Source organism: Mastigoproctus giganteus, chromosome 5 (genome assembly GCF_048544385.1).
Source record: "Mastigoproctus giganteus isolate SK-2022 chromosome 5, ASM4854438v1, whole genome shotgun sequence".
Taxonomy (NCBI): Eukaryota; Metazoa; Arthropoda; class Arachnida; order Uropygi; family Thelyphonidae; genus Mastigoproctus; species Mastigoproctus giganteus.
In genome coordinates, this window is record NC_143579.1 from 109,169,000 (window position 1) to 109,188,543 (window position 19,544).

Here is a 19,544-nt window from a genome sequence, read left to right on the forward strand (position 1 = left end):
CTGAGACGATGATTATTCTGAGCAAGATTATTCTGTAACAGTCTTTCCTCAATTCAAATTGAGGAAAGACAGTTGTAGGATAGATGTGCAGAAGTTTGCCTTTAGCCAGCAGGTAGTTGATTGGTGGAACAGGCTACCATCTTTTGTTGTGGAAGTTGATAGCCTAAATAAATTTAAGGCTGAGCTGGACAGGTATTTGGAACGAATGGAGGGGTGAAATTGGAGATTTTTTTTTTGGCTGATGCTGCATAAGCTTGCTTTCTTGCATCGTGTGCCTCTGCTAATGTGTAAGACCTATGTTCTTGTCTTTTATTTTTTCTAAAATTGAACTCAAAAACTTTTGCCTATGTTGTCTCTTTAGATATTTCATAACCTCTTGATCCATAGACTGAATCAAGGGGTCTGAAATTTTTTTGTGGTAAAAAAAACATATTTGTGCATTTCTTAAGTTCCCCACAATTGGGTGGGGAACTTAAAGGGAATAGCATTTTTAGGTAAATGTATTTTCTTCAAGTGTGTTTCTTTATATAAGTTAAAATTCCATGAAAAAGACCTTTCTTTTAATAATTGAATCCTGTGGTGAGCTATAGTGGGCTCACGAGAGCCCACTGTTTAATTTTTTTTTTTTTTGAAAATTTGTAAGCCCATTGTTGAGACGGTCATTTATTTTACAAATGAAATCCTGGATGCAATTATTGAGTATCCAGAGCCGAAACTACAGTGGGGTGAGCGGGGCCCCATTCCCAGCATTTTAATAGCGCAATTGATCAGTTATGTATTTTAAAATTTCTTCATTTTTGATTTAAATACAGTCGGACCTCTGTTAAACCAACTTCTTTAAACCAAATTTTTTAAAATTCCTCTTGGTAATTACATTTAAAATACAGTAGTTTCCGTTGAACAAAAATAATTTCCATGAAAAGAACGGATTAGGAGAGACAACTTTGTATGCATTGTTCTCACCTCTTCCCTTTAGGTGATTAGAAAGCGCGAATTAAGGGTGAAAGGGATTACTGTTTCACAATGTTAGTGGTTTCTATAAAACCTATGCGGTCACATACCGAGAAGTCGCACTAGTCAGTATGCTTTCCATAGCCAGTCAGAGGATTAAGATTCCCGACATGGATAATAACCTCTGGTCAAGCTGTGTTGTGGTTCCTATTTACTCTGACAAATGGGCGTATGCTTTTCAGAGAAGTCAGTGACTCAAGTCTTCCAGTAAATTTCTCCTGTCTATGTTTACATGGTCACAGTAGCCAAATATCTGCGTGATTCCGAGATTTTGCACAATATTCGAAGAACTAGTGAAAGTAGCAATGTAGGGGGGGGCAACTAAGATATTATATAAACTTTACGAAGATGAAATGTTGGTAGATTTTGAAATTTCATCGAGGCTTTCACTGTGTAGAAAATGTTCTAAAATATAATGGCATAGGGGCAATAATTAAAAATAAGAAAACTGTATCACCAATCTCCAAAAAACCAGCGCGAATTAAAGATGATTGCTAAAGAACTTGGTATGGAAACTACAAAGATCAGTCGTGTGTTCGGGCTACGAGGAGCACCTTTAGCTTGCTGATGGTAATTTCGAGTTAAGGGAATTATCCTGCATTGTGCAAACATTTTGAATCAGAAGTTAAATATTCCGGATTATTAAAGCGACTTTTAAATCTGGAATTTCTTAACCATTTAGCACTAATGATCGACATCCTGCAAGAGCTCTCTTACCTTTCAGAAGCTTTACAGATTCACTATGGTAAAAGCAGATAAATTAATTATTCGAACTATCAATGCTATTGCTAATTTGAAAAATTTTTAAGGAAATTATGAAACTAAAATTGAGAGCATGTTAAAGTGGAAAGAATTTGAAGGAAACAAAATCGAAAGTAAGAACAGTAAAATTACCTCACAACAAGTTATCAAATGCATTGTTTTATCCTTCAAGGATTATTAAATGCATTGTTTTATCCTTAAAGGATAAGTTATTAATGCAACAGAGTAATTTTAAATTAAATAAAGAAAATAATGATACCATTGAAAGAAATTTTAAACGTGCTACCAGAAATCACGGAATATGAAAGAACTTTCATCTTGGTGGCAAGATGGTGAAAACCAAATAAGAAATTTGTTTTCTGATAAAATATGAAATAAAAATTAATGATTTTCGAGATTTTGTCAAAGATAGTTTATCTTTAAAATCGAATGAAATTCCCTTTTCAATTAAGAAAGCCAGAAATATCTTTGAAACCATTGTGATTATCAGTGCTGGAGCTGAGCCAGCTTTCACCGAAATGAATAATATTGTGTGACGAATGAATAAATAATGTTGACGATTAAACACATTACAGATTATGATGACCATACATCTAAATGGAAAACCATTGCTTCAATTTGATCTGGATTGTTATGTCAAATCATTCCTCTGTAATAATAGCTCAGCTATTGAGCAAAGAAGAAGATCAAAAACAAATATTAATAAAGAATTAAATTGCATATGGCAATTTTTAGAATAAAATTTTCTTAAATATTTGTGCAATAATTTTTTTTCGTGTAATCTGTAATTTTTGTTTATCTTTTCTAGAACAGTTTTTTTTATGTAATATTTGTTTTTATATTCTAGAATGTTTTGTGATAATTTGTTATTTGTAATATGGGAAATATTTTTGTTATTTTTTATTCTCAATATTAAAATTTTATCATGAAAAAAAAAGTATCCATTGTATTTCCCTAGTTGTAAAAAAAAAAAAGAATAAAAAAGTCGCACATCTGCCGAGCATGTGCGGTAGATTGTTTTGTGTGAAACATTCTTTGTTTCTTTTAGATATTTTGGTTTGTGTATATTGATTACAAAATAAAAGAGCTTTTGTATTGTAAATATTTTATTGATCATTCAAATTTACATAATTTCTGGAAGACAATTTATGATAACTAAAGTAAGCAACATATACTTGCTACTGCAATGTATCTAAATGTCTCTGCAGCTAACAGCGTATCTAAATGTCGGGCACCTAACAATGGAATGTTGGGTGCCCCGAACAGCTGCATATGCGAAAATGCAAGACGAAATAAGAAATTGTTGAAAAATCTTTGTATTGTTGCAGTCATATGACAAATACTTGCAATCATACTTACTGCAGTAGTAACTCCAGGATGTATGATTGTGACGTCATACTATTCAAAAATTCCAAAAAGTTAGAACTCGAGATATTGTACTGGTCACGAAAAATGCATCATATGCTCTAATCATACTACTAGTGAGTGCTCTACACAAACCAGTGGTCTGAGCATGGGAAGTGCCTCTGGCAGATGCTGCGCATGATGTCACTTCCGTAGATGATGTCACTCCATAGCCAGGTGGGCAGGAGCAGCAGTGCGTAGCACACGCTTCTTGATTAGACTGGCGCCTCCGTAGCCAGGTGGGAAGGAGCAGCAGTGCGTAGCACACTCTTCTTGATTAGACCGGGGTTCGAGCCCGTCACCACCAAATACGGAGGATGCGGAAAGGTTAAGGAATGACCACCGCATATCCTGGAGCAATATGGCCTTAGTTGCTAATGCTCCCAAAAACAACAACAACCTCTTGATTAGACTGGGGTTCGAGCCCGTGACCATCAAATACGGAGGATGCGGAAAGGTCAGGGAATGACCACCGCATATCCCCGGAGCAATATGGCCTTAGTTGTTAATGCTCTTAAAAACCAAATAACAAACAACGTCACTTCTGTGACTGATCAGATTTACTTGGTAGGTACCCCCCCCCACCAAAGGATGTTTCACATCAAAAAGTCAGCAAAAGTGCGAGCCCGTTATTAAAATATTCACAGCTCGCCACTGATTGAATCCATTCTTCCCAATTTTTTAGAGTGGTAAAGATAAACAATTTATATTTTTTAAAGCTTTGGGATTAGCTGATTTATCAACAAAAAAAAAAAAAAAACAGTAATTTGTGAGTTCCATTTGTGTGGCTGCAGGAAACAAATGATTCTCTCTTTGGATTTTTTTGTATTCTATTGTTGGTAGGTTCTGTTTTTTTTTTTTTTTTTACCATTTTTGTAAAGTAACATCTTATAATTTGGTATTAGTATTAATAGTGGCAAATGATGCAAGAAAGCAAACTTACACAGTAGCAGCCAAAAAAAAATAATAAAATAAATTCCTATTTCACCTATCCATCGCTTCCGGTAGTTTGTCTAGTTCTTGAATTTATTCAAACTATCCACTTCCACAACAAAGGATGGAAGCTTGTTCCAACAATCAACCACCCATTGGCTGAAGGCAAACTTCCGCACGTATATTCTGTCACCATCCTATGCCTCATGTGCATAGTCTGAGCAAACACAGCAAGAGGAGTTTGCTCAAACCATTCAAAGCCTTAAACACCTCAATCAGGTTGCTTCACAGGTGCCTAGTTTCCAAACTTTGCAGAACTGAAGCCTTTTTTGATAAGAGCACACCTTTGTTCCCATCGCCATTCTCATCGCCCTTCTCTGTACCCATTCCAGCAGCTCTACATCCTTCCTAAAATGAGGCTTCCAGACCTGCATATAATACTCAAGGTAGATCTGTTTTGTCCATGTTGTAGACTTCTCCAGTGAGTTTTTCTCTGTTGATAAAGACCTTAAATCTTCTGTAAATTTTTGAGCAACAGACACTGGATCAGCAGATAATCTATTCCCACTAATACATGAACACCATGATATTTTTTTAATATCTAAGCCATCTGTTTTGAATATTAAAAAATAGTATTAGTAATGGCCACATGGTGCAAGAAAGCCTATGGCTTATGCTGCACCAGCCAAAAAAAAAAAAACCCCAAATAAAACAATGATAAAAAAAAAAAAACTAATAATTAATAAAAGAAACTAAACCTACCATCCTATGTTTCCCTCACCCAGAGGTACTATCCAGATGACCTTTGAATTTCCCCAAACTGTCAGCCTCTGCCACCCATGTAGGCAACTTATTCCAGTAATTTATAACTCGCTGGCTAAAATAAAACTTCCTGCAGTCCAATCTAAACATCTCTGCCCATAACTTGAATTTATGTCCCCTAGTTCTAGTATCATTTATAATCTTGAAAATTTCGTCTTCATTCATTTTACTGATGCCTCTCAGAGCCTTAAACACCTCAATCAAATCTCCTCTAAGGTGTCTAGTTTCCAAACTCTGCAACCCACATATTCGAAGTCTTTCTTCATAAGGACGCCCTTTTGCCGATCTCACCAGGCGAGTTACCTGTCTTTGCACCCTTTCAAGAAGCTCGATGTCTTTCTTTAGGTGTGGTCTCCATACTTGAACACAGTATTCCAAGTGTGGTCTAACAAAAGCCTTATATAATGGGATTATCACGTCCCTATCTCTACTTGCAAAAGTTCGACAGATCATTGATAGGACACCATGGGCCTTCCTTACAACCTGTTTACAATGCTCAGAGAATTTCATGTCTGACCGTATTGTAACACACAAGTCCCTTTCCTCCAGTACTGGGTGGTCTTGGTGCATTATAGCCTTAGTAGCTAGTGCGCCAATAAAATCAAAACCAACCAACCAACCAATCCAGTACTGGGATTAGTCGAACTCCAAGTGAATAAGTTATTTTTGGATTATTGTTTCTCAGATGTAATACCTTACACTTTGTTGGATTAAAGCATAGCTGTCATTTTTCTGACCATTCCTGAAGTCTATCTAGGTCTCTCTGAAGTAGCTCAGCTTGACAGTGATTATTAACTACTCTACCAATTTTAACATCATCTGCAAATCCCTTCATCAATATCGTTTATGAAAATTAAAAACAGCAGTGGTCCTAATACTGATCCTTGGGGAACCCCACTTCTTACATTAACCCAATCTGAGGAATAGCCATTTATCACAGCCCTCTGCCTCCTGCCCTGAAGTCATCCTGGTATCCATATAAGGATTTTCCCAGTGATTCCAACCTGTTCTAGCTTATAAAGCAACTGCTCATGTGGGACTGAATCAAAAGCTTTGCTGAAATCTAAATAAACAATGTCGAAATTATTCCCTAAATCCAGCTCATGAGTGACCCTTTCAAAATAGCAAACTAGATTTGTTAAACATGATTTTCTCTTTACAAAACCATGCTGAGTATCCTTGAGAATTTCAGTTCTATCCAAATGATCCTGAATTCCACCTTTGATCATTGCCTCCATGATTTTCCCCACCACTGAAGTCAGACTGACAGGTTGATAATTTCCCACTTCACTCTTAGAAAGACTCTTATGTATGGGAGATACATTGGCACTTTTCCAGTCCAACAGAATCTCCCCAGAGTCTAGTGATGCTCGCATAATTAGCCTCAATGGTTCAATGCACTCACTTGCTGCCTCCCTTAAGATTATAGGGTATATATTCCATCAACTCCAGGAGCCTTGCTGGCCTGTAGGCTCGAAAGTTTTTTCATTAAATAATCTTGCAAAATTTCAATATCATTAATTACATATTTTTTAACTTTTCTTCCACCATTTTCCACTGCCACGAAAGGTTTTTCTTCTGTAAATATCGATGCAAAATAACTGTTGAATTCATCTGCAACGACAGCTGGTGTATTTAATGCTATCCCCTTTCTCTTACGTAAAGGTCCGATCTGGTTTGTCCTGCTCTTCTTAGCATTTATATATATGAAGAATTATTGCTCCCCATATACATTATTTTGCATGTGTCAATGTTAAACTTCAGTTGCCACTTTTCACCCCATTTGCCCAACTTTTCTAGATCCAGTTGGAGTTCAAGATTTCTAAGAGGTACAAGCTAAAGATTATAATGATTTATGCACCAACATCAAGCCATGATGATGAAGAGGTTGAAGAAATATACACCAAAATTGAGAGCCTTCTAGATGAGCAGAAAACCCACTACACTATTATTATGGGGGACTTCAATGCTAAGGTTGGTAAAAGGCAAAACAGTGCAGAAAGAGGAACTATAGGAAATTTTGGAATTGGTGAAAGAAATAAAAGAGGTGAAAGACTTGTGGAATTTGCAGAATCTCAAGGACTGTCAGTAATGAACCCTTTTTTTCAAGAAAAGGGTGAACAGAAAGTGGACGTGGAAGAGTCCAAATGGATTAACAACTAATGAAATCGACTTCATCCTCACTAACAGAAGATATATTGTGAATGATGTTACCGTCCTGAATAAGGTAAATGTTGGAAGTGATCACAGAATTGTAAGATGCACACTTGATATAGATGTAGGAAAGGAAAGGAAAAAACTGACTCGAGTAAATAATACAAAGGTCTGAGATAACAGAGGAGGAGAAAAAGCAGTATGTACTGGAACTTAAGAACAAGTTTGAGCTTCTGCAGACTGATCAGGACCAAGATATCGACGAGGAATATTACAACTTTCTGAAAGTGATAAAGCTCAAGAAACCTATAGGGAAACAGAAATCCAAAGAAGAAAAAATTAGTCAAGAAACACTTGTCATGATGAACCAAAGACGACAAATGAAGAGCAAGAAAAACACTGACAGGGAGAAAATTGAGTATACTGAGTTATGCAAAGCCATTAGAAAGAGACTCAGAGAGGACATAAGAAGATTTAACACAAGAAAAGTAGAACAAGCATTAAGGGAAAACAAAGGATTTAAATCAGCAGCCATGAGCAGTAATACAACAAAAAGACAAATGATACTGAAACTGAAGAATAGCGATGGTGCACTTATAAACAGCAGAGAAGGCATAATTCAAATAGCAGAAGACTGCTATAGAGAATTATACAAGGAGCGAGGGAATGATACCAGCAATGGGGAAGATGGATTGCAAAGTAGCAACACATACGACATACCCGATATTCTTCCTGATGAGGTAGAACATGCATTGAAGAAAATGAAGAATCAGAAAGCCCCGGGGGAAGATGAAGTTACTGTAGAGTTGTTAAAATTGGGAGGAAGAGACATAACACAAAAATTGGCAAGGCTCTTCACAAAGTGCAATAGAAAAGGTGTGACGCCTAAGCAGTGGAATAATGCAATCATAGTTTTGCTGCATAAGAAAGGAGATAAATCAGAAATCGAAAATTATAGACCAATTAGCTTGTTATCCCACATCTACAAGTTGTTCACAAGGGTCATTACTAACAGATTAGAAAGAATACTTGATGAGAATCAACCGAAAGAGCAAGCTGGCTTTAGGACAGGATTCTCAACTATGGATCACCTTCACGTGATATCACAGCTAATGGAGAAAGCAAATGAATATAAAACACCATTATGCCTGGCATTTGTGGACTATGAAAAGGCATTTGACTCCATACAGCATAAGGCAATGTTTCGGGCACTGGAAAGACAAGGCATAGATACCCCACATATTATGATTTTGAAGAAAATATAGGAGAGTGCTACCTCCTTTATTAGACTAGACAAAGACAGTAGCAAATTTAAAATCGAGAAAGGAGTTCAACAAGGAAACACATCTCTGAAGCTGTTTACTGCTGTCCTTGAGGAAGCTTTCAAAAGATTAGACTGGTCGCAGAAAGGAGTCAGTGTGAACGGAGAGTACCTAAACCATTTACGATTTGCAGATGACATTGTGGTCATAAGCCACGATCCCAAAGAATTAGAGGAAAATCTTAATCAGTTATGCACAGTTAGTAAGGATTTTGGACTAAAGATGAATATGGCTAAAACAAAAGTAATGATGAACAAGTATGCCACAGAAAGGGAAATAATGATTGAAGGAGCAGTAATTGAAAAGGTGGAGTCATATACTTATCTGGGACAAGTTATTAGCTGTAATAATGATAAATGGCTGGAAGTCAAGAGAAGAATTAATTTTGGATGGATAACATTCAGGAAATATAGTCACATACTGAAGAGCAATATCCCAGTTTCTCTGAAACGTAAAATAATGAATCAATGTATACTCCCCACCATGACTTATGGAAGTGAAACTTGGGCACTCACCAAAAGAATGGAAGAGAAGCTGAGAACTACACAGCGAAGAATGGAATGAATTATATTGGGAATCAGACTGTTAGATAAGAAGAGAAACACATGGATTAGGCAGCAAACTCAAGTAAAGGATATTCTTATCAAAACTAAAGAACTAAAATGGTCTTGGGCAGGACACATAGCTCGAAGACATGATGACAGATGGACTAAGAAAATAACGGAATGGTACCCAAGAGGAGCTAGAAGAAAACCTGGAAGATAAAGGCGGAGATGGATAGATGAAATTCATGAGTTTTTGGGTAGTAAATGGATGGCCAGTGCTCACAACAAAGAAACTGGAAAGTTGCTGGAGAGGCCTTCATCCTGCAGTGGATTGAAAATGGCTTATGATGATGACTATATTTACTGTTATTAACAACCCTGCCAACCTTTTTATCATCTGCAAACTTGGATATTAAACCTTATACAGGATGTCTCAGAAATATTGGTACAAACTTTTAATGGCGGTAGGTAACATCTAAAGGAATGTGAATCGCATAGGAACCCATAACCAGAAACGTCACGGGAAAGTAGTAGCAAAGGCACAAGAAGCAGAAATGACACAAGACAGTAATTAGTGGCAAACATTTATTTGACATAATATTAACAATGGAGTACGAGATGAATGCATTTCATGATGTTACAACAGATGCTGGAAGGTTCCACCATGAGACGCGATGCATGCGTGACACCGATGCAGCATGGATTGGCAGACGGTCAAATACATCTGGAGTTTCTTTGACAGTAGCAGCAGCGCAGACGAGTCTCGCCACGAGATCCATTTCCATCTCCACCGGCGATTCATACACGATAGATTTGAGGACTCTCCATAAATCAGGTGAGCGTGGGGGCCAGGCAATTGGTCCACCACGGCCAATCCATTGATGCCCAAAATGCCTGTTCAAGTGGTCACGAACACACCTTCCATAATGGGCAGCCGCCCCGTCATATTGAAACCAAATGTTGCATCTCACATTTGCTGGAACATCGGCAAGTAATCCTGGTAGAACTTGTTCAAGAAAGATGCGATATTTAGCAGAGTTCATGCGGGATGGTAACAGGTATGGGCCGACTAAGCAGTCACCAACCATACCTGCCCACACATTTATTGCGAAGCGATGTTGTGCCGCATGGGGGCACACACTGTGTGGGTTGTTGTGAGTCCACACATGAGCATTGTGCTGATTGAATAAGCCTTCCCGAGTCAATAAGCCTCATCCACAAACAAAACATTGGTTGGAAAATTCAAGTCTTGAACACTTTCTTGGAGAAACCACTGCGCAAAAGCCACATGTGCAGGATGATCTTGGGGGAGCAGTAACTGAACCCTTTGGAGATGAAAGGGGTGTAAGGAATCGTCATGTAGACACGCTGTACACTGCAACGAGACACTCCTGAGGCAGAGGCAACGGCATGTGTGCTGGTAGTAGGATTATTCTGGACGGCATTCAACACACTTTCTTCCATGGTGGGAATTCTCGTCGAACGTGGTCTGTTCGCACTACTCCTGTTACCTCTAAATGACCCATAATCGCACAAATTTTGATGCACACGCACAAACAAACGTTGGTCCGGTTCATGTCTTTCTGGGAAGCGTTACTCCATAAATTCATTGAGCGGCTCGTCCATTGCCCTCTGCTAATCCATACACTAGGTGCATGTCTGCCAGCTCACGGTTCGTATATCGATGCATGCTCTTCATGCGGTGACTACTGCTTGAATGAGTAAACCAGAAATTTTCCATCTCGCGAACTGATGAACAGTGCCGTCTACCGACTTACGGTGGTGTTCCTATGCGATTCACATTCCTTTAGATGTTACCTACCCTTCCCTAAACGTTTGTACCAATATTTTTGAGACACCCTGTATACCTTTATCAATATCATTGATAAATATACAAAACAACAATAGGCCCAACACCAAACCCTGGGGAACTCCACTAATAACATTATTCCATCAGGAGTAGTGTCCATTGATTACCACTCTGTCATCTCTCGCTCAACCATCCCTTTATCCATTGTAGCAACTTGCCCTTAATGTCATACCTCTCCAATTTGTACAGCAGTCTTCCATGTGCAACGGCGCCTCCGTAGCCAGGTGGGAAGGAGCAGCAGTGCGTAGCACACGCTTCTTGATTAAACGGGGGTTCGAGCCCGTCACCACCAAATGCGGAGGATGCGGAAAGGTCAGGGAATGACCACAGCATGACCCGGAGCAATATGGCCTTAGTTGCTAATGCTCCTTAAAAAAAAAAAAAAAAAACCAAACCATCCATGTGCAACAGTATCAAAAGTTTTCCTGAAATCCACATATACGATATCAAAATTATTTTTGGCATTCAGTTCCTTTGTGACCACATCATAGTATCCAATCAGATTAGTCAGACAAAACCTCCCTTCAACAAACTCATGCTTTGTCTTAACTATTACTGCTGTCTTGTCTAAATGATCCTGCAATGCTTCTTTAACCAGTGACTCCATTATTTTCTCTGGAACAGAAGTCAAACTAACAGGTCTGTAATTACACGTGTCATCCTTTGATCCCCATTTGTGAATTGGAGATACATTTGCACATCTACAGTTCGTGGGGACTTCTCCCGAGTCCAAGGGTGCTCTCATAATTATGGCTAAGGGTTTGCTTACTTTCTTTGCCACTTCCTTTAATATAACTGGATAGATCCCATCAACCCCAGATGTCTTTCTTATATTTAACTTCAACAATTTCTCCTCCACTTTGCTCTCAGTTATTACAAAATCACTTAGTTCGCTGTTAGAGTTTGATAAACTTCTGGCACTCCCCTCATTGAATAATTCCTCATTTGTGAATGTTGAAAATACTTGTTCAGTTTATCAGCTACCTGAGAATGATCATCAATAGTCAACCCATGTTAAGTGGTCAAATCTGATTCATCCCTTTCCTTCTAGAGTTTACATAAGTAAAAACTCTTTGCTGTTTTTCTTTGCATCTTTGCCAAGGATTTCTTTTAATCTGCCTTTGCCTGCCTAACCTGCTTTGTGACTTGATTACAAACTAGTTGATATCTGCCATAGACTTCTGTGTCACCTGATACTTTATATGCATCCCATACATTTTTCTTCTCTCCCATGAGCCTCATTAGTTCATCTGACTTCCATTTAGGCCTACTTTCCAACTAAGAAATACCTTAAATAGTATTTCTTAGTTGGAATGAAAAGCCTAGTAGCCTCCAAAATTAAGTCCTTGACGGTTTCCCATTTAGAATTCAACATTGGTAGCATCATCAGTTGATCCCACTGTACAGAATTTAAAAACTGTCTGAGACTGTTGTATAGGGTTACCATCTTCTGCACTCATAAAAAGAGGAAATTGATATGTTTTGGGGTGGATAAAAGAGGACAAAAAGTTCATCTTGGATTAAAAAATAGGACAGAAAAGAGAGGACAAATATATTATGCAAATAATAAAATAAAGACAGTGTAAACCACATTTACTGATGTTTAGGATTAGTACATTCATATTTGTCTTGAGAAATTATTTCTTTCAGTAGCTCTGGATTCTCTCAAATATGTGTAAAAATCAACGAATGACATATGTTTGAAATTGTACTGCAAAAACAAAATACCTTTTACAGAATTGACATTTAACCTATTCCTTTCTTTCATCCACTGACTTTGCATTAGAGAGAATACTCTCTACATTTGAATTGTGAGGAGGAATTGCAAAGAAAAACTGGACAATTTTCAACAATTCTGAATGGAATTCAATATTTTTTGAATTACTAAAATATTTGGCCCACTTTTCATGTATAAGCATGTTTTTAAAGTCTTTATTATTCATTTGACCCTCAAATTTCTTCAAATTGTTAAATTGGTCAAAACACTTAACATCATCAATTGATGATGTTAATTGATGAATTGATTAACATCATAGGAAATAGAACATTCTACATCGTTCCAGCTTGGTACTGCATCCATTTTCATTCATGTAAAACAGGAAATGGATTCCATATGGTGAAGCCACTTACCTAAATATTCCATGCAATTTCTATACAGATTTTTTTGTATCACTAGAAAATTTTTCACATTCTAGTACAAGTCCATGTTTTTTGTATAGCATTTCCTTTACTCTTAATGGCATGAAGTTGTGATCCATCCGTTTCGAGATAATTTCTTTCACTGAGACTAAGACCTCTAGCACTTCTGCAGCTGAGTTACTTTCCCTTTCAATTCATTTTGTGTGTGTATGGTACACTCATAAGTATTTGCATGAACCAAAGATGAATCTCACTAAATCCATTTTCAAAGAACCTTTTAACACAATGGGACAGAAAATAAGCCTGTAAAGCTGGAAACATATATGAGCCTTGTGATGCTTGGAAATAATGAAAGCCATCTCGTCCTGCTTTGAGAAAGGAGCTGTCTATATTCAATCTCAACAAACTCACAGTATTCCTTAAGCTCTTCAGTCCGGACTGTATAATTATGAAAATACTGGTAAATTTTAAAAACAATGTACATCAACTTCCCAAAAGCTCTGCGGCATTCTGAAGACAATTGTTCAAAATATGTGCAGGGCAGCCCACTCCAATCAAAGTCTTGTTATGCAACAATTTCTTTAATTTTGCCAAGACATTCCCTTCTTCATTTCGTCTCAGTCCTCCAAATATTGTATTGCAATTGTCCCCAGTGAATGCAATACATTTTTCACCCAAACCATTTTTTTCAAGAGTTTCTTTAACATGTGTAGAAATGGTATCTGCAGTCTCGTTAGGCATCTTCTGTAATTCAATTAATTTTGTTTGTAACCCTCCTTCATTTACATCAAAATACTGAAAATGAATACAAAATACTCAATAAAATACTAAATGGGAAGATTTTTTTTTTTTTCAGAACCATGATTACTTCCATCAGTTGAGACCCCACAGTATGCAATTTTATTTTCTTTTAAAGTTTTTACAGTAACATTAAGAGAATGATTTGCAAGTACAAAGTTTACAATGGCTTCTGTCTTAGTTCTAGCGCAGGAAAATCTTTTTGCTATCTCAGAATCAAAAAATACATTTTTTAACATGACAGTTGTGCAGTCCATTGATTTCTAACTACTATGATATTTAACAGTGTGAAAAGGAAAGGTACCCTCTGCAGCAGCCAGATCATATTCTATTTTACTGACAGCTTTGACAAAAAAATCTGTAACCTTTCCTGTAGAGGCCTCACCTTGAACTGCTTTCTTGTGCATCTCAGTTTCAATGTGATGCTTCAAATCACCAACCTCTTTATTGGCTACTGAAACATATGACCCCATTCTGCAAACTTTTTACATTCAACTTCCCATTCCTGTCGGCCAGATACAAAACATGGAAATTTGTTTTTCAACTCTTCTGTAAACATGCACTTCCTTTTAGGCATTTTAGGGGAAGTATAGTCTTTAATAATATTAATTTTTATAATTGAAATAATAATAAATATTTTTTATTGTAAGTAGTGAAGCATAAATTTTATTAAGGTTAGGTTACATTCACAACTAAACTAGCCTAATTCCAGAAAAGTACCTACAGGTATAAAGATGGATAATAAATATTTTTGTAATTAAAGTGAAAAACAGTATTTTAAAAAAAGGTAAACTTTGGTATTAAATAAACTAGTGTTTGCCTCTTGATTGGATCGTTGATAAGTATACCAAATTTAGTCGACAGTATGCAACTTTCGGTCAATTTGGTATGCACACAGCTCAAATCCATGTTTTCATATGCTGCAATCAATTTCTAGAGAAAACAGTCCCTCTAACTGTCAATATTTATTTGACATGCTGGAATTCCTGTAATTTATATATCTTTTTCTAGCACACCATCTGATCTTCACGCATTATCTACTCTCTAAAACAAAATATTATATTGCTAGACTATATAAAATTTCTATGTGCGTAAATTCTGAAGCAGGCGTGGGTTGGTAACAATCTCAATGCACTAAACTGATCATCGTTGGGGTCTTCCGCCTAATTGTCAACACATAAATTCAAATTGGAGAATTGCCTCCTATTCCGAAAAAGATTCTGTATAAAGTAACTCAGTAGTTTTCGTCGAGCTTGCATAAAACAATGGCATATAATATAAAAATCCGGACATTTAGACAAATTAATAAAAATCCACCCGGACAAAAATTTTAGACAAATCGGGACGAGGACGGATGGTAACCCTACTGTTGTAGTTACCTTTACGAAAGCAAAAGCCCTTCCCTTTAGCCTTGTTGATAGTTACATCTTTATGTAATTCCCTCATCAGTACATTGTGATCACTGTCACCCAGTGGTTCCTTTATCTGCAAATTCTTAATGCATGAATAATCACTGCTGATAATCAAATCAAGAGTATTACTCCCTCTGGTTGCCTCTTGAACATGTTACTGTAGAAAACAGTCATCCAATAAATCCACAAAAGTCTTGCTAGTGTGCGAGTGACCAATCCACAAGTTCCAGTCAATATCTGGAAAGTTAATCCTCCATTATAAGACGTTTTGATTTATTTCTCTGCACAATTGCTCATTATACTCATCAGATTCATTAGGCCTATAACACTCACCTACTCACGTTTTTCCTTTCCCAGTGCTTATGTCACACCAAACAGACTCAATATTACATTGTCCACCAACATCAATTGGATACACTTCCTTAGATTTTGTGTTTCTTAAACAACAGCATAACCCCTCCTTCCTTCCTTCCTTTTCTGTCTATCCTTTCTGTACACATTGTACTCCCCAAATTCCAATTATGCCCGGATTGTCTGTGTGACACCACGTCTCTGATATCCCAACAATATCTGCCTTTGATGTATTCACTAGCACTTCAAGCTCATCAAATTTATTAACTATACTCCAACATTGGTGTACATGCAAGTATACATGCACCTGTTTCTACTTAGTTACCCTAACACAGCCCATTTATTTATTTGTTCCACTATGACTACCAGCAGTCTTGGAAATCTCCGTTGCCTTGTTTTCCAGGCTGCTGCTTATTCTAATAGAAGGATTGCAAGAATCACCTTTGCCTGCGGCCACTGTTAACCTTTTAGTCTGTGTATTCCCTCCCAAGCTAGCAGTTTTCCGACCCACCTAACACTGCCTCGATAGCATTAGCAAATATTCTTGCACCTTTTCTATTTAAGTGTATCCCATCCTTGTAGAAGCAGTCTCTCTTGTCAACAAGCACAGACCAGGTTGAAAAAAATTTTACCACTTGAGCCTTGCACAATCTCTCCAGGGCTGAATTGATCGACAGGGTTCTTATCATATGCTCCCTCCTATCATGTCTGGGTAGAATTGTAGACACTTTCACATTTAACCCTAATTGCGACTTTTTTTCAACATTAACCTGTACTTGTTGAGTAAACCTGCAGATCTCTTACTCTTAATGTTATTAGTTTTATCGCTTACAACAATATCACCTTTTGTGCCCTTAAAAGATGATATCTGCTCTACAACGTCGTCATCAACTTTTGCCCCTGGCAGACATACACTTGTCCTGTTCCACCTATCCTTCTTACATAGTATATGCCCCATTTTCCTGACAATAGTCACCAACAATAACTAGTTCCTTTGGGACCAGCAATGGTTATTGATGAAGATGGCTATTCAATGCAGCAAATTTTTAACATTGACGAGATTGCTCTGTATTGGAAAAAATTGCCGGATCGAACATACATTACCAAAGAGGAAAAGACAATGCCAGATTTCGAGGCTTCAAAAGATAGGGCCACACCATTGCTTGGGGCTAATGCTGTGGGAGATTACTGATTAATACCACTGCTTGTGTACCATTCTGAAAATCCTCGTGCATTTAAGGACATTAATACAGCCACCCTACCTGTGCTTTTCCGATCAAACCAGAGAGCATGGATAAAATATCTCGCTTTGAGGATTGGTTTAAATGCTGCTTCATTCCCGAGGTTGAAAAATATTGTAAAAACAACTACATTCCTTTCAAGATTTTATTTTTATTAGGTAATGCTCCTGGACACCCTACGCATCTAGATGATTTCAATTCGAACGTAAAAGTCATATTTCTACCGCCAAACACAACTTCACTCATCCAACCTATGGATCAGGGTGTTATTCTGAATTTAAAAGCATAATATATATGTACAGCATTTGCTCAGGCATTGTCTGCGGTAAACGGTGAGAAAAATTTTACATTAAGAGACTTTTGGAAATCTTACAATATTTACCACGCCATCTTAAACATTAATAAGGCCTGGACGGAAATTACTGTAAGTTGTTTAAATGGCACATAAAATGCCCACGGCACGTAAAAGGCTTCAAAGGGTTTGAAAAAGGCGAATCATATAAAGAGGTTACAAATAAGATTGTAAAGGTTGCAGAGCTACTTCAGTTGGAAGTTGTTGCCAAAGACATGGAGGAGTTAATAGAGGAAGAAGAGAAGGAATTATCTAATAAAGAACTTATTGGCAGACAGCGATAGCAAAAGAAGAAAATGCTGACAAAGCTCAAGATTTACCAAATGACCAGGCAAGACGCTTCATCGCCAGAGAAATGGAATTTTGTGAAATTGCATCGGCAATGTCAAGGTTTGAGAAGATGGATCCGGACAGCGAACGATTCTTAAAAATTAACAGAGGGGTGAATGATATGCTTGCTTGCTACAATGAAAAGAAAAAGGCCACTGTCCAGTGTCCAGTCATCCGTTAATATGTTCTGTTGTAAGGTTGAGCGGCCGACCCCTTTTAAATCTCCACAGTCCTCAACCTCCACAGTGGCGTACTTATCAGCTGAAGATGCAATTCTGGCAACAGTGCTCGAGGGGTAAAACTTACTGAGTTATGCCTGTCTCCTCTCTTTTTTGTAATTTTATAATTTCGAAATTTTTTAAATTGCACGCTTTTGTAATTTTTCCTGTGAATGAGACAAAAAATTGAATAAATACAATAAATAATTTTATTCACACGTTCGTTGAACATTTCTTTTTTGATTCAATCAATTCAGCGAGCACAGTTGTTACTTCTGCACAAGCATGGGGGAACTTCCGACTTACATAGAGTTCCGCATAATGCAACCCTTATGTTAATCTTGGAGTGGCTGTAATTAGATTACAGATTGATGTAATGTTTAATTTATTAATTGATGGCATTAATCTGATCTGATATGCGTTTTACCACTCTACCTTTTACTACATTCCATTATTTCATAAAAGATTATATATATATTATTTTATTCAATTTCCCCCAGGGAAATTGAGGTGCTATAGCTCTGCTTATTCTTATCTCCTTTCCCCTTATTTCAGCATAAGCTTTCTTTTGAATGTATATAATAAAAAAAAACACCACAACTAAAGTGATTTTTATGGTTGGCACTCATTTTCAGTATTATTTTCTGTATTATTTGTTTCAATCTGTTGGGCTTGCTGTTATCTTGCCTGTTTGCTGTTAAATTTAAATTTAAGTATAGATTGCCATAATGTTTATAATTTGGACCTAGTTAAATAGGCATTAACAAACAGAAACAGATAACCTTGCTAATTATTGATTGGATATATTGAATGGTGCTAGCCCTCGAAAAAGTGCCGTTCAAGGTATCCTATTATCAATAATTAGCCTTAATCATTATTTTATTTTATTGCTAATTATATGTTTATTTCTAGGGTTTAACAAAGTAAACCAGTACAGGCTATCGTAGTCTTTATAGGTTCTTTTTACCGAATGGTCCGGTTTGTACTTTTATACCAAAGTTTTATTGTACATCTTTTGGGTCTATAGACTCATTTTGAGTACCTATATATTACAAATTACACTCTTACAGTAGTAATTAGATCACAGACTGGTGTAATGTTTAATCTATAATTGATGGCAAGAGAAAGAGAGAGAGAGCAAGGTTTTATCAAGCCAAAACTATTAAAAAAAACATATTCTATCTTCCTTTTGAGTTCTATGCAGATGTTTTGTTTTCTCAGGAAAAATTAAATGAGTTACTTCCTTAATATTTATTACCTGAAGGTAATTAATATCATTTTAGATATGCCCACCCTTTAAAACTTATGAAGCATGGGGTGTATATACATAAATCCCTGATATGAAAATTTTACCACTGGCATCACAAATCCCCAAACCAAAGTGAACCTGGGAACCAAACCCTACTTGGCACCATCCTTGAAAGGTTGCAAGGCAGTTGGGAAATGGATACGGCATGAAGTATGGGAATTATTTTGTAAGTCCCACACTTCATGCTGATGCTTCTATTATAGATGACCACAGGAAATTTTTTTTTTTTTTTTATATTAATATTTAAGTTGTTAATTTTAGAATCAACAAGGCTGATATTTTTAAAATGAAGATTTGTTTTATTTTATAGGTGACAGCTAATTTAATTACCCTTAAAGTGGGTTTACCAAAGAAGTTCATATATCCAATTTCCATAAATGAACCTGTTTATATCTGTGGTATCGAAGTTAGACTTCTGGATGCTAATCAGTAAGTTATTTTTAATTGTTTCGTTTAATATTTTTGCATATTGTAATAAATAAGTTTCTTATTAGAGAATTGTATTTTTAAATAGTGTTTATTTTATTTCATTCATTGATTGTAGTGGTGTATTGAAACCAGCTGGACATGC

At 36.8% G+C, this 19,544-nt stretch overlaps 1 protein-coding gene across 2 annotated transcripts in view; it reads left to right on the forward strand.

Annotated features, from left to right (window-relative positions):
* The window catches only part of LOC150085629 (uncharacterized), a 126,838-nt gene that overhangs the window by 32,946 nt on the left and 74,348 nt on the right, over positions 1–19,544 (forward strand). For both annotated transcript variants that reach the window (XM_090374145.1, XM_090374146.1), the window contains exon 4: positions 19,284–19,402. In XM_090374145.1, the coding sequence (XP_090230271.1) occupies positions 19,284–19,402 (119 nt within the window). The remainder of the gene's footprint in view (positions 1–19,283; positions 19,403–19,544) is intronic.